This window comes from Oryctolagus cuniculus, chromosome 20 (assembly GCF_051225735.1).
Source record: "Oryctolagus cuniculus isolate XC-2025 breed Fujian yellow rabbit chromosome 20, ASM5122573v1, whole genome shotgun sequence".
NCBI classification, from domain to species: Eukaryota; Metazoa; Chordata; class Mammalia; order Lagomorpha; family Leporidae; genus Oryctolagus; species Oryctolagus cuniculus.
The window spans coordinates 10,607,728-10,622,332 of NC_142886.1; the positions used below are offsets into that span (position 1 = coordinate 10,607,728).

The window sequence follows — 14,605 nt, forward strand, 5'->3', positions numbered from 1 at the left end:
CAAATAAATAAAAATAAAATTAAAAAAAGAAAAAAAAACTAATCTAGTGCAAACGTTCTTCTTCAAGGGGTACAGAGACGGACACAGAGATGAGTTCCCACCGGCCATTAACTCCCCAGTCTCCTAGTGGTCTCAGGCTGGGCTGGGGCAGAGCCTGAACTCAACCCAGGTCTCTCACGGGGGTGGCAGGAACCCATGGCTGCTGCCTCCCAGCGTCTGTATCAGCAGGAAGCTGAGTCAGGAGCCGGCACCATGCATGAACTCCAGGCACTCAGATACAGGATTCGGGCGAACGCCCACTCCGGAAAGGATCAATATTTGAGACCACAGGGTAATCCTGGGGGTCTTCAAAAAGTTCATGGAAAATGCACATTATAAAAACCAACAACTACGCATGGATTTTGAAATTGTTCTTCCCCAACAATGAACATACAGTTTAACCACAACACTGGCATCCCACATGGACACCAGTTCGAGTCCCGGCTGCTCCACTTCCAATCCAACTCCCTGCCAATGGCCCGGGAAAGCAAAAGGAGATGGCCGAAGTGTTTGGGCCCCTGCTCCATGCAGGAGACCAAGATGAAGCTCTCAGCTCCTGGCCCAGTGCTGGCTTTTGTGGTCTGCTGGGGAGTGAACCAGCAGATGGAAGATTTATATTCTCTCTCTTTCAAAATAAATAAATTTTTTTTAAAAAAAGTTTATTCTGGTGCAAAAAAAATGCTGAAATCCATGTATGGGTTTTTCATAATTTTCTTGAACCTTTTAAAAAAGGTTTTGTTTATACATTTGAAAGGCGGAGTGAGATCGAGAGCAGGACAGAGGTTTTCTACCTCCTCAAATTCCTTCAACAGCTAGGGCTGGGCCAGGCTGATGCTCAGAGCCTGGAACACTACCTGGATCTCCGACCTGGGGACCCAAGTATTTGAGCCATCGCCTGCTGCCTCCCAAGGATGTGCATGAGCAGGACGCTGGATCAGAAGTGAAGCAGGGACCGGAAGGCAGGCACTCCAGGAGGGGAGACGGGCATTCCAAGGGATGTTTAGCTGCTGTGCCGAGCACCTGCTGATCCAGGAACTCTCTGAAGATCTGTATGCAAGGATTTCAACGTTTGTTATACCCAAATTACCGTATCTTTTTCTTAAAAAGATTTATTTATTTATTTCAAAGTCAGAATTACATAGAGAGAAGGAGAGAAAGAGGTCTTCCACCCACTGGTTCATTCCCCAGATGGATGAAATGGACGGGGCTAGGCCAGGTCAAAGCCAGGAGCTTCTTCTGGGTCTCCTACATGGGTGGCCTGGACCCAAGCACTTGGGCCATCTTCCACTGCTTTCCCCAGGCCATTAGCAGGGGGCTGGATTGGAGGTGGAGCAGCAGGGACTCAAACAGGTGCCCATGTGGGATGCCGGCACTGTAGGAGGTGGCTTTATCTACTATGCCACAATGCCAGCCCCACATTTATCTTGTTAAAAATATTTAAGAAATTTTTTACACCAAGAGTCACAGGGAGAGAAGGTGGCAGAGTTCCAACTTCTGGGCTACCATGGCTGCCTCACTGGGTCTGCACTGGTGGGGAGCTGGCTGGCATCAGGAGCTGGAGATGGGTACCCAACCCAGGCTCCCCGAGGTGGGAGTGAGTATCCTAACCCCTGTGCCAAACACCTGCCCCTAAGCTTATCCTTTGAGTCCATTTTCCACAGAATTTATGAACTACCCTCATATTTAAGCCAAGACACAGCCCAACCTGCAACCACAGAGCTCCTGATCCCGACGGCGCAGCCAAGTGAAATGGGAAGTGGGTTCTGGGAAAAAAAAGTACATGGGGTTTTCAGTTCAGCTACTGGGTTTCTAGAAACCAGGGCAGACAGAGGGGGTTACGCGGCAGGCTGAGTCTCGCTCGGGCACCCGTCCCACCGGAGGATCCTTTGTAGTAGATCTTTGGTCTGTGCCGTTAACTTGGCATCGCTGGTTCATCTCCCAGCATTTTGTGCCTGGGTAACCTTGCTGCTTCCCAAGCAGGGGAGGGCACATACAGGGAGTTCTGACAAACACCTGTGACTCAGCTCGCCCGCATCCAGGTTCTGCTGAGTCACTCTTCAGAGATTATCTAAGAAAACACGAGGAAACCCAAGAGCTGACAGCTTGAATTAAAAAAAAATAAATGTACTTCATATGTCAAATGAGGCTTAGATAACTAGTATTTCTTCTTGTCATCACAGTCACAAAAAAAAAAAAAATTGCATTTTAAATAGCTTTTGTTAATGAAACTGTGAACGGGGCGGGCATTGGGGCATAGCGGGTAAAGCCGCCACCTGCAAAACCAGCATCCCATATGGGCACTGGTTCAAGTCCTGGCTGCTCCACTTCCGATCCAGCTCACTGCTATGGCCTGGGAAAGCAGTGGAGGATGGCCCAAGTCCTTGGGCCTCTGCACCCACATGGGAGACCTGGAGGAAGCTCCAGGCTTCTGGCTTCAGATTGGTGCAGTTCCGGCCATTGCAGTCAACCAGCAGATGGAAGACCTCTCTCTTTCTGTCTTTCCCATCTCTCTCTATAACTCTGCCTTTCAAATAAATACATCTTTAAGAAAAAAAGTTATGAGCATGTTTGTGTAAGAGCTTAGATGTCAACAGCATTGCTTTGTTCATTGCCTAGCATTTTGTGTCCAAATTGTGCTCAGGTGACCTTGCTGCCTCCAAAGAAGAGACTGGTACGAGGGCTCAGGAGAGCTCCCGCAAGCTCCCTCAGCAGCTCTGATGGGGCTTTTAGTGTCCATGCCAGGGCTCGCGTGTGTGCAAATGGGTGCACTGGTGTGCAAACGGGATGAAGCCCAAGCCCTGTATGATGAGGTTATTTAAAGAGACAGACCCTTGGGGCCGGTGCTGTGGCATAGCAGGCAAAACCGCTGCCTGCAGTGCCGGCATCCCATATGGGTGCTGGTTCAAGTCCTGGCTACTCCACTTCTGACCCAGCTCTCTGCTGTGGCCTGGGAAAGCGGTGGAAGATGGACCAAGTGCATGAGCCCCCGCACCTGCGTGGGAGACCCGGAAGAAGCTCCTGGCTTCTGGCTTTGGATCGGCACAGCTCCGGTCATTGCGGCCAACTGGGGAGTGAACAAGCGGATGGAAGACCTCTCTCTCTCTCCGCCTCTCCTTCTCTCTCTCTCTCTCTCTCTCTCTGCCCCCCCCTCTCTGTCCCCCTCTCTCTCTCTGCCCCCCCCCTCTGCCCTTCCTTCTCTGTGTAACTCTGACTTTCAAATAGATAAATAAATCTTTTCTTTAAAAAGGAGACAGACCCTCCAGGTTCTTCACTTCAAGGATTTTAGAGAAAATGAACAACAACAAAACAGCAGTTTGGGGCTAAGTGTCCTTCCCTCCCCCAGGCTTGTTACCATGGTGAAGGGGACCACAGGCCGGATGTACTGATGCTCTGGGGATGCCCTGGCGCCTTCTCATCTAGGATCTGAGTCCTTGCAACCCCCCGCCAGGGAGGGAGTTCATCACCCGAGGCTCATGGAGTCCCCGGGACTCTGTTCCCACGCAGTGGCAGGCCCAGGGGCCCGGGGGCGGTGACCGCATCACTCCCCTGGTTGCTCACTCTGGCAGAGTGGTTCTCGGAGTCTGATCTTGGAGCCAGCACCACTGGTATCCCTGAGCTTGTGAGAAAGGCACCTTCTCACCGTCACCCAGACCCACCCAGGGAGTCGCACGCTCTGGGGCTGGGCCCAGCAAACGCATGGTGGCAGCAGCCCGGGAGTGATTTGTGTTGCAGAACCATGGCTCCCGGTTAAGTAGCACATTCTACACGGAGGTCTCGTTTCAGGATCGCTCCGATAAAACCACCTTTTAAAAACATTTTGAGGCTGGCGCCGCGGCTCACAAGGCTAATCCTCCGCCTTGTGGCGCCAGCACACCGGGTTCTAGTCCCGGTTGGGGCGCCGGATTCTGTCCCGCTTGCCCCTCTTCCAGGCCAGCTCTCTGCTGTGGCCCGGGAGTGCAGTGGAGGATGGCCCAAGTGCTTGGGCCCTGCACCCCATGGGAGACCAGGAAAAGCACCTGGCTCCTGGCTCCTGCCATCGGATCAGCGCGGTGTGCCGGCCATAGCGCGCCGGCCGTGGCGGCCATTGGAGGGTGAACCAACGGCAAAAGGAAGACCTTTCTCTCTGTCTCTCTCTCACTGTCCACTCTGCCTGTCAAAAAAAATTTTTTTTGATCTATTTGAAAGGCAGACAAACACACATGCGCGTGCACACACACACACACACACACACAGGGTTGGGTGAGAAAGAGACAAAGATAGAGCCTCTATCCCCTGGTTCACTCCCTAAACTCCCTTTCAAATAAAATAAATAAATCTTTAAAGAATAACAACAAAACGAAGCTGGGACTCGAACCCAGGCACTCCGATGCTGAATGCAGGGAGCAGTGTCTAAATGGCAGTGCCTAACACCCCTGATAAACTACTTTTTTTTTTTTTTTTCTGACAGGCAGAGTTAGACAGTGAGAGAGAGAGAGAGAGAGAGACAGAGAGAAAGGTCTTCCTTTTCCATTGGTTCACCCCCTAATGGCCGCTGCAGCCGGCGCGCTGATCCGAAGGCAGGAGCCAGGTGCTTCTCCTGGTCTCCCATGCCCAAGCACTTGGGCCATCCTCCACTGCCTTCCCAGGGCCACAGCAGAGAGCTGGCCTGGAAGAGGGGCAACCAGGACAGAATCCAGCGCCCCGACCGGGACTAGAACCCGGTGTGCCGGCGCCGCAGGCAGAGGATTAGCCTATTGAGCCGCGGCGCTGGCTGATAAACTACTTTGAAAAGCCAAGGGCTCCTGGGAGCCAAATGTTCTTCCTTTGCAAGCTCAGTGGGATCTGTTCCTGCCCTGCACAGAACTGTCCCCACCCTTGGCTCACTCACTCCTCTCTCCCGCTCTGTAAAATCTGGAATCAGACTGACCACGCAGTGCTGTCTCAAGAATTAAAATGAAATAGTCCATGTGAGAAGCCTGTAGCTTAAAAGATTAATAACACTGGGGCCAGTACTGTGGCACAGCGGGTTAAAGCCTAGCCTGCAGCACCAGCATCCCATATGGATGCCAGTTTGAGTCCCAGTTGCTCCACTTCCAACCCAGCTCCCTGCTAATGTGCCTGGGAAAGCAGCAGAGGATGACCCAAGTGCTTGGGCCTCTGCTACCCATGTGGGGAACCCTGGAAGAAGCACAGCTCTGGCCACTGTGGCCATTTGGGGAATAAACTAGCAGATGGAATATTCTCTTTCTGTCTCTGTCTCTCCCTCTCTCTGTAACTTTGTCACTCTGTCTTCTAAATAAAATAAAGCTTTAAAAAAAATTAGCACTACTGATTTCATCCCCTGAGTATCACCAAAAGAATTTAACAGGTGTGTGTATGTTTGTCTTCAACCTTTGGTTTTAGTAAAATCAGAAGAAAACAGCACACGCAGTGCTAGCATCTTGCACGTGGTGTTAAGGAACCCTGTCTCAACGAATCCATGCTGTCAAATTCTGCCTCTGGGGGCTGGTGTCATGGCACAGTGGGTTAAGCTGCTGCCTGTGACAACAGCATCCTGTATGGGTATGAGTCTCTGCTCTCTACTACTGCACTTGGCACAGCAGTGGAAGATGGTCCAAGTGGTTGGGCCCCTGCACCCACCTGGGAGAGCCGGATGAAGCTCCAGCCCTGGCCGCTGCAGCCATCTGGGGAGTAATCCAGCGGCTACTCGGAAGATCCTTCTCTGTCTGTCTGTCTCTCTCTGTAACTCTACCTCTACAATAAATAAACCTTTAAAAAGAAGATCTGGGGCCAGCACTGTGGCGCAGTGGGTTAACCCACTGCCTGCAGCACTGGCATCCCATTTGGGCACTGGTTCAAGTCCCGGCTGCTCTACTTCTGATCCAGCTCTCTGCTATGGCCTGGGAAAGCAGTAGAAGATGGCCCAAGTCCTTGGGCCCCTGTACCCATGTGGGAGACCCAGAAGAAACTCCTGGTTCCTGGCTTTGGCCTGGTGCAGTCCTGGCCGATGTGGCCACTGGGGGGAATAAACCAGCAGGTGGAAGACTGACTCTCTCTTTCTCTCTCTCTGTAACTCTGCCTTTCAAATAAATAATCTATATAAAAACCTGCCTCTCTAACTCTGCCTTTCAAATAAAATAATCCATATAAAAACCTGCCCTTATTTTGCTGAGAATGGATCCCAATTATTATTATTATTATTATTATTCACCTAGTGAACTCAATGTGATCTACCAAGGTATTAGATTTCCAAACTCCATTCCTGAACCTTGACATTAAAGGCTTCTGGTTAAAATCTTGACATGATAGGCCAGATTCCTATATAGGATTTCCCTCCAAATCTTACTTTAAAAAAATTTATGTCTTTTCATTTTATTTGAAACACAGAGATCTTCCATCGCTGGTCACTCCCCAAATGCCCACAGTTGCCAAATCTGGGCCAGGCTGAAGGCAGGAGCCAGAACTCAGGCTGGGTCTCCCAGGTGAGTGGCAGGGACCCAACTCCACGAGCCGTCACTGGCTGCCTCCCAGGGTGTGCGTTAGCGGGGAGCAGAGAGAGGAACAGAACCCGGGACTCCAATATGGGACGCCAGGGTCCCAGGCACCAGCTCAACACCTGTACCAAACACCTACTCCCCAATCCCCAAATCTGATTTTTAGAACAGGTAAGGCAGAAGACCACGAGCCAGGTGCAAAAGGCTCCATGGTGTCGACTCCTTGGGTAAACAAGGCCATCGGCGGCCCCGGTACAGCAGGTTCTTGTTGGCACTACTCACATGTAAACTTGGCAGCCTGAGCCCGCCCCCCACCCCCCCAGCAACACCTCTGTACAGTGCCCAGGGTGAGGTCATGTCAGGGATCAGACAAGGAGTTGGTTCAGTGTGAGGCTGCTCTGTGGCAGGTGCAAGCTTGCTGCCTCAACCCACAGAGCACCTGAAGGTCCCATTAGGGGGCCGGCGCTGTGGCATAGCAGGTAAAGCCACCGCCCACAGTGCCAGCGTCCCATATGGGCGCCGGTTCGAGTCCTGGCTGCTCCATTTCCGATCCAGCTCTCTGCTGTGCCCTGGGAAAGCAGTGGAAGATGGACCAAGTGCTTGGGCCCCTGCACCTGCATGGGAGACCTGGAAGAGGCTCCTGGCTCCTGGCTTTGGATCATCCCAAGTCCGGTCATTGCAGCCATCTGGGGAGTGAACCAGTGGATGGAAGACCTGTCTTTCTCTCTCCCTCCCTCTCTCAGCCTCTGCCTCTAACTCTGCCTTTAAAATAAATAAATCAATTGTAAAAAAAAAAAATCCCATTAGCCTCCGAGCCATTGGCTCGCGCGGCTTGGCCCTTGCTTAAAGAGATGAGGAGGGGCGGGCATCATGATGCAATTTGGAAGCCTCTGCTTTGACGCCCACTAGTTTGACTCCCTAATGGAGTGCCCATTTGAGTCCTGGCTGCTCCATTTCCAATCCAGTTTCTTGCTATGTATCCTGGGAAGCAGTGAATAACGATTTAGCTCCTCGGGACCCTGCCACTCACATGGGAGACCTATTTGGAGTTCTGGGCTCATGGTTTTGGCTTGGCCCAGCCCTGGCTATTGAGGGCATTTGGGGAATGAACCAGCAGATGGAAGATTGATCTCTGCTTCAAAGACAGAAACAGTTTACCAAAAATAAATAAATAAATAATAAAAAATAAAAATAGAAGAGGAGTTATTTCTTCCCAGGCCCTTCAGTGTTGGAGGAATGGGGCTCCCACTACATTTTACTCGTGTCAGTGTTTCAAACTAGAAGGGTTTGGGGGAGCAGTGAGGGGACACCCATGCATAAGATTCCATTCGTGTCACATCTAGAAATGCGACCATGAGCAACCTACTTCACTCTAGGACTCAGTTTCCTTATCTGTCAAATGGGTAATGGTATCTGCCTTTCTGAATGACAATGAAATCTTAGTGAAGTCATACATAAAAAGCATATCATCAAGAATAGAACTGGCGGGGCCGGCGCTGTGGCGTAGCGGGGGAAGCCACCACCTGCAGTGCCAGCATCCCATATGGGCGCCGGTTCAAGTCCCAGCTGCTCCACTTCCAATCCAGCTCTCTGCTGTGGCCTGGGAAAGCAGAAGAAGATGGCCCAGATGCTTGGGCCCCTGCACCTATGTGGGAGACCCAGAAGAAGCTGCTGGCTCCTGGCTTCGGATCGGCACAGCTCTAGCCATTGCGGCCAACCGGGGAGTGACCCAGTAGATAGAAGATCTCTCTCTCTGCCTCTCCTTGTCTGTGTAACTCTGACTTTCAATAAATAAATCTCTTTTAAAAACACAATAGAACTGGCAGCCAATATATTTGTTATTGGTTCATTTGTCAATTGCTCTTTCCAAGATGACTCAGAAGGTCTCATTTGCTAGTTTCTCTTTCTCACCAAGCAGCTAGCTGAAAACAGGCGGCCAGAGAGAGAGAGCATACAGCCCGTTATACTCCAAACTGATGTACTGTGAGCAAGAAGAGACTGTCACTCGAGCCTACAGGGCACATAGCTGGATTTTGGTCCTGAATAATGGCCCCCAAACAGGTCACCCTTAACTAGCACTTGACGCTCAAGCCAGATGACTTAGGATATAATGCCAACCACAAAGACACAACTTACCAAACAGAAGCCAACTTATCCTTATGCCCTGGCACATGTATTCATTTCAACAAATAGCTGAGGCTTTGTTCTAAGCCCTGGGGATGCAACAGTCAACTCACTGGCCTCTTGGAGGAAGAGTTCCTTGTACGGGACACAATCCAGGGAATTCTCTTCTATACGAAACACGCCACTTAGTCCCAGAGTCTTCTTAGGGAGAAACAATGAAAACAGCCACTCACTAACCCTGGCTGCAACGGGCTGTGCTGGTCCTGTGACAGTGGGGAACACCCAGCATTCACCCTCATGGTGGGCGGTGGCCTCTGACATGACCAGCTGGACACATTTTGCAGATTTAGAAATGGACGCTTACAAAGGTTAACGCTCATGTTCAAGTTCTGGCAGAGAGTGAGGAGTTCAGGAAGGGGATTCAAACCCTGGGTTCTTAAGCCTGACTTAGCTCATGGCCATGGAATTCTGCAGATTTTTCCTCCCAACTGGCTGTGGGGAGAAGCTGAATTCAGCCCGGCCTCCGCTGCCAGTGAAATCACCCTGGCACTGTGTTCAGCAGACACTCCACGGTAGGAAACCAGCAACGATGTGGAGTTATTTAGGAGCTGACTCCTGGGTGAGATTTACAGTCTATTAAGAGCTGTCCCCAGGAGCAGGCGCTGGGGCACAGCGGGTTAACACCCTGGCCTGAAGCACCGGCATCCCATATGGACACCGGTTCTAGTCTCGGCTGCTCCACTTCTGATCCAGCTCTCTGCTATGGCCTGGGAAAGCAGTGGAAGATGACCCAAGTCCTTGGGCCCCTGCACACCCACCTGGGAGACCTGGAAGAAGCTCCTGACTTCTGGTTTCGGATCAACTCAGCTCCAGCCATTGTGACAACTGGGAAATGAACCAGCAGATGGAAGACCCCTCCCTCCCTCCCTCTCTCTCTCTCTGCCTCTCCTTCTCTCTCTGTGTAACTCGGCTTTCAAATCAATAAATAAATCTTTAAAAAATAAAAAATTCCCATGTGTCCTTATAAAAAAAAAGCTGGCCCCAAAGCACCTTCCTACCTTTTCTTCCTTCCTGAAAGGAGGAGAGACAGAGACAGATCTACCAGCTGGTGCACTCCCCAAACGCTGGCAAGCGCTGGCACTGGGTCAGGCCAAAGCCGGGAACCAGGACCGTGATCCAAGTCTCCTATGTGGGTGACAGGGACCTAAGTAGTTGAGACATCACTCTGTGCCTCCCAGGGTCTGCATGAGCAAAAAAAAAGCTGGAACTGGGAGCACAGCCAGACTTGAACTCAGGTACTCTGACATGGGATGTGGGTACCCCAACCACCATCTTAAGCCCTGGGATAAACACCCACCCCTTGGCCCCCACCCACCTACCACTCCAGCTTCCTTTGCGACATCTGAGCCAGTGGGGCTTCTCGTCACTCCTCTTCTATGCTGTTTACGACACACTACCTCCAGGCACTGTGAAGCCCCTCTTTCAGAACCATCTGGAAACGCAGCCCTTCTGTGAGACACTTCCTAATCCCCACCCCCACTCCCAGGAAGACGCCATCTAAGCTCCTAGACCCTGGGCTTTGCAGCTGCTCCCATTAATGTAATTGGCTATCTTCCTGCCTGCCAGGCTCCCAGCACGCAGGTAGGGGCCTCTGCTGATTGAATCGGGCTCACTCACAGTCCCCCATCAACGAGGGAGGGAGAGGATACGGCGAGTTATGAACGGTATCTTACTGTCACCACTTCTGGCTTCTCCACCTACTTTATAGTGTCTCCTGTTCATTCTAAATCATATGAACATTCATGGAAAAATGGAATAAAAAATATTTTGGTGCATTTTTCCAAATCGATGCTTTTTTTCATGAAATACATGTTCCATGAACTTTTGGTAGACTCGCACATATCTGGATTTCTGAAGGTTTTTGTTTTTGTTTTTTCCCCAAAACATTGATCATTTCTTTGTGTTGGGAACACTCTAAATCTTCTCCAGCTATTTTGAATCAAACGCTTCAACTTAAATTTCCACCTTCCATTTCAAACCAATCTAACTCATGTGCAATTGGAAGCGGAAGAGAAAAGATTCAAGTGGGACGTACGACAACGTACGCCTTCCATAATGCTGAGATAAGATTGTCCACTCGTTTTTACCAAACCTTGCCCCAATCTGCACATCTGAGAAGCTGCTGGAACAGGAAGACTGGACTCAGCTGAGCGGGTCCGTGGAGTCGCCAGTGCACCCTGGTGGTCAGGATAACTTCTGGGTCATTGCTTACCTGGAGCCAATGACATCAAAAAGATGCTGCCAGCGGTCATTGATCTTGTTGAGTTTGTCGTCGACCTCAGCCGCCCTCGTCTTGTTGCTTGCCTGGATTAACTGGTCACCCATCTGCTTTAGCCGCAGCTTGTTTTCACTGAACAAGTTTATTTCTTCCATGCAGTCCTGCCAAAGGCGCCAACACACAAAGCCCGAGCGATTACTCCAAGTTCCCTTCTTAGCCGGCCACACACAACTGCCTTCTGAACACGTTTGAGAAGTTAAACAGCCTCACAGCTGCGGACGCACCGCTTCTGTGAGTAGTTACAACGACAGGCAACCGTCCATAGGGCAAATGTGAAGTATTAAGTAAGGTGGGAGTCAGCTCCTTAACTCAACAGCCCCTCTGTCTCACTGGATGGCCGGGAGCTGCGGGAACCGGGGCCAACATAACTAAGACTTTTCCTGAGTGTTTACTGTGTGATGTCTGCAGCAGGAAAGCCCTCCCTGCATCCCACACTGCAGTGCCTGGGTTCAAGTCCCAGCTCCGCTCCCAAGATTCCAGCTTCCTGCCAAAGTGCACCCTAGGAGGGAGGCAGGTGATGGCTCAAGTGCTTGGGTTCCAGCGCCTCTGTGGGAGACCGGGACTGAATTCTGGGATCGAGTCTGTGGCTCCTGGTGTCAGCCCAACGCGTCCCTGACTGTTGCACGTATTTGGAGAGTGAACCAGTGGTTGGAAGATCTGTCTCCATTTCTGTTTATGTCTCTTACATAAATATAAATAATTTTAAAACACAATGCTCTCATCTGTGGGGGTTAGGGACCATTTCGCCACTGTTGGCCACACAGCTGTGGCAGGAGGTGCCACCAACAACCACTAGAGGGCAGCAGATGCTGTTGGGGGGGGGAGGGCCCACATCCTGTATCAGACCACCTGGTTCATGTCTCAGCTACTCCGCTTCTGATCCAGCTTCCTGCTAACGTGCCTGGGAAGCAGCAAAAGACGGCCCAAGTGCATGGCTCCCTGCCGCCCAAGTGGGAGACCTGGGTGGAGGTCCTGGTTCCTGGCTTCTGGGGAGTGCAATCAGTGGATGGAAGACGTCTTTGTCTTTTCCTCCCTCTCTGTCACTCTGACTTTCCAATAAATCAAAACAAACAAGAAACAACCCTGACCTGGCCTGAGGCGTGGAGAGCAGCTGCTGGAGCTGGGAGCCCCAGCTCTGCCAGACTTCTGAGCTGGGTGGAAGTCTCCCACTACAGGCCCACCCAGAGCAGCCCTACACTTCCCATCCGTCTGCAAGCTTCTCTTTTCCAGGTGTTCTCTCAGAGGGCTCAAAAACGGACAGCTGCAGAGCGTTCCTGGAAACGCACCTGTGGGCACGCCTCTGAGCCGGCCAGCGAGGCGGGCGGAGAATTCCCAGGGCAGCAGGACGGCGCTCACCCGGCACCCCTGCTTACCTTCTGCAGCTTCTCAATCATTTCTTCAATGCTGATATCCGCGGTCTGCAGAACTTTGTTTTCCATCTGCACCAGCCACGCACACACTTCTTTATTCTTTTCATTGAATAGGATCCATGAATTGAGTTTGTCTTCAATCTCCTGTTTGCGCATGGCCACCTGGGAGGGAAATGCATGGGCAGCTGAGAATGGGAAGGAATCGCCCTCCCCCGCCCTCCCTCTCTTCCTCTCTCCCTTCTCCCTATCAGAAGGATCACAAATTTCATTCACTGTAATCAGTAGCTCTAATAGACTGAAATCTTTTTTTGCCCCCTTGAAAACCTCCCTGCATCTTTCCTAAGTACTATAAAGGCAGCAAAAGACTATACCTGGCCGGCACCGCTATAGCTCACTAGGCTAATCCTCCGCCTGTGGCACCGGCACACCTGGTTCTAGTCCCGGTCAGGGCGCCGGATTCTGTCCCGGTTGTCCCTCTTCCAGGCCAGCTCTCTGCTGTGGCCCGGGAGTGCAGTGGAGGATGGCCCAAGTGTTGGGCCCTGCACCCCATGGGAGACCAGGAGAGGCACCTGGCTCCTGGCTTCAGATCAGCGCAGTGCGCCGGCCACAGTGGCCATTGGAGGGTGAACCAATGGTAAAGGAAGACCTGTCTCTCTCTCTCACTGTCCACTCTGCCTGTCCAAAAAAAAAAAAAAAAAGACTACAACTGAATTTTACCTAATATTCACCTATTACAATCAGGTTATATTAAAAATTAGAGGGTCCAGCACTGCGGCGTAGCAGGTAAAGCTGGCATCCCATATGGGTGTCAATTCTAGTCCCGGCTGCTCCACTTACAATCCAGCTCTCTGCTATGGTCTGGGAGGGCAGTGGAGGATGGCCCAAGTGTTTGGGCCCCTGCACACGCATGGGTGACCCGGAAGAAGCTCCTGGCTCCTGGCTTCGGATGGGCACAGCTCCGGCCATTGTGGCCAACTGGAGAGTGAACCAGCAGATGGAAGACCTCTCTCTCTCTCTGCCTCTCCTTCTCTCTGTGTAACTCTTTCAAATAAATAAGTCTTAAAAAAATTTAAAACAGGGGAAGTTGAATGAATACATCCAGCATCAACCACATTTCTTCTGCTCATGGTCTTTCAATACGCATTCACTGTAACAACTGCAAGACCCAAATCCTTCCCCTTCAAAAACTGATGAAAGGGGCTGGCGCTGTGGCATAGTGGGTAAAGTTGCCACCTGCAGTGCTGGCATCCCATATGGGCACCGGTTCGAATCCCAGCTGCTGCTCTTCCAATTCGGCTCTCAGCTATGGCCTGGGAAAGCAGCGGAAGATGGTCTGAGTCCTTGGGCTCATGCAACTCTGTGGGAGACTCGGAAGAAGCTCCTGGCTCCAAATTGGCCCAGCTCTGACTACTGCAGCCATTTGGGGAGTGAACCAGTGGATGGAAGATTCTCTTTCTCTCTCTCTCTCTCTCTGCCTCTCTCTCTCTCTGCCTTTGAAATAAATAAATCTTTTTAAAAATTGATGAAATCCTTATACCTACACAAGGCCAATGTCCTATTTAAAAACCATAATCCAAACCACAATATAAATCAAACATTTGTAAGGCAAATGAGCCAGGAAAATTAAAAAAATTTCAATGTCTTTGGTGTTGCATTAAAATTAAGCAAACAAGTACAAAAGCCATGCCCGCAATTCATATAGCTCACTTTGTGTTATGTCCTGTGGCTTTTGGGTAGAAATGACAGAAATGTCACCAACACTGGTCTGCAGCAAGCAGGCGACTCCCAAATACCCAGCACTCCATGACGCACTAGCAACTCCTGAGCCGACATCAGCAAAGATTCCTCCTCTCCCAGGGTTAAAACATATTGCACTGTGGTGCAGGAAGCTGGAGGGCGGATTTGAGTCCCGGCTGCTCCACTTCCAATGCAGCTCCCTCCTATTGCCCCGGGAAGGCAGCAGACGATGGCCAAGTCCTTGGGCCTGTGCCACCACATAGGAAACCCCAGTGGAGTTCCAGGCTCCTGGCTTCAGCCTGACCCAGGCAGGGTCATTGTGGCCATTTGGGAAATGAACCAGCTGATAGAAGATTCTCTCTCTGTTTCTGCTTCTCTGTCACTGTGCCTCTCAAATAAGTAATATCAATGTTATGAAAGTTTAAACAAGGCACATCAGCCTCCTACATGTACAAATGCATTTCCTGGTCTTAAAAATCCTTGGAAGCTAAAAGTGTGTGTGTGTGTGTGTGTGTGTGTTGGGG

At 51.0% G+C, this 14,605-nt stretch overlaps 1 protein-coding gene across 8 annotated transcripts in view; it reads right to left on the bottom strand.

Moving 5' to 3' along the window:
- The window catches only part of SYNE2 (spectrin repeat containing nuclear envelope protein 2), a 392,381-nt gene that overhangs the window by 37,285 nt on the left and 340,491 nt on the right, over positions 1-14,605 (bottom strand). For all 8 annotated transcript variants that reach the window (XM_051826403.3, XM_051826401.3, XM_051826405.3 and 5 more), the window contains 2 exons: positions 12,348-12,506; positions 10,909-11,075 (listed from right to left, as the gene is read on the bottom strand). In XM_051826403.3, the coding sequence (XP_051682363.3) occupies positions 10,909-11,075; positions 12,348-12,506 (326 nt within the window). The remainder of the gene's footprint in view (positions 1-10,908; positions 11,076-12,347; positions 12,507-14,605) is intronic.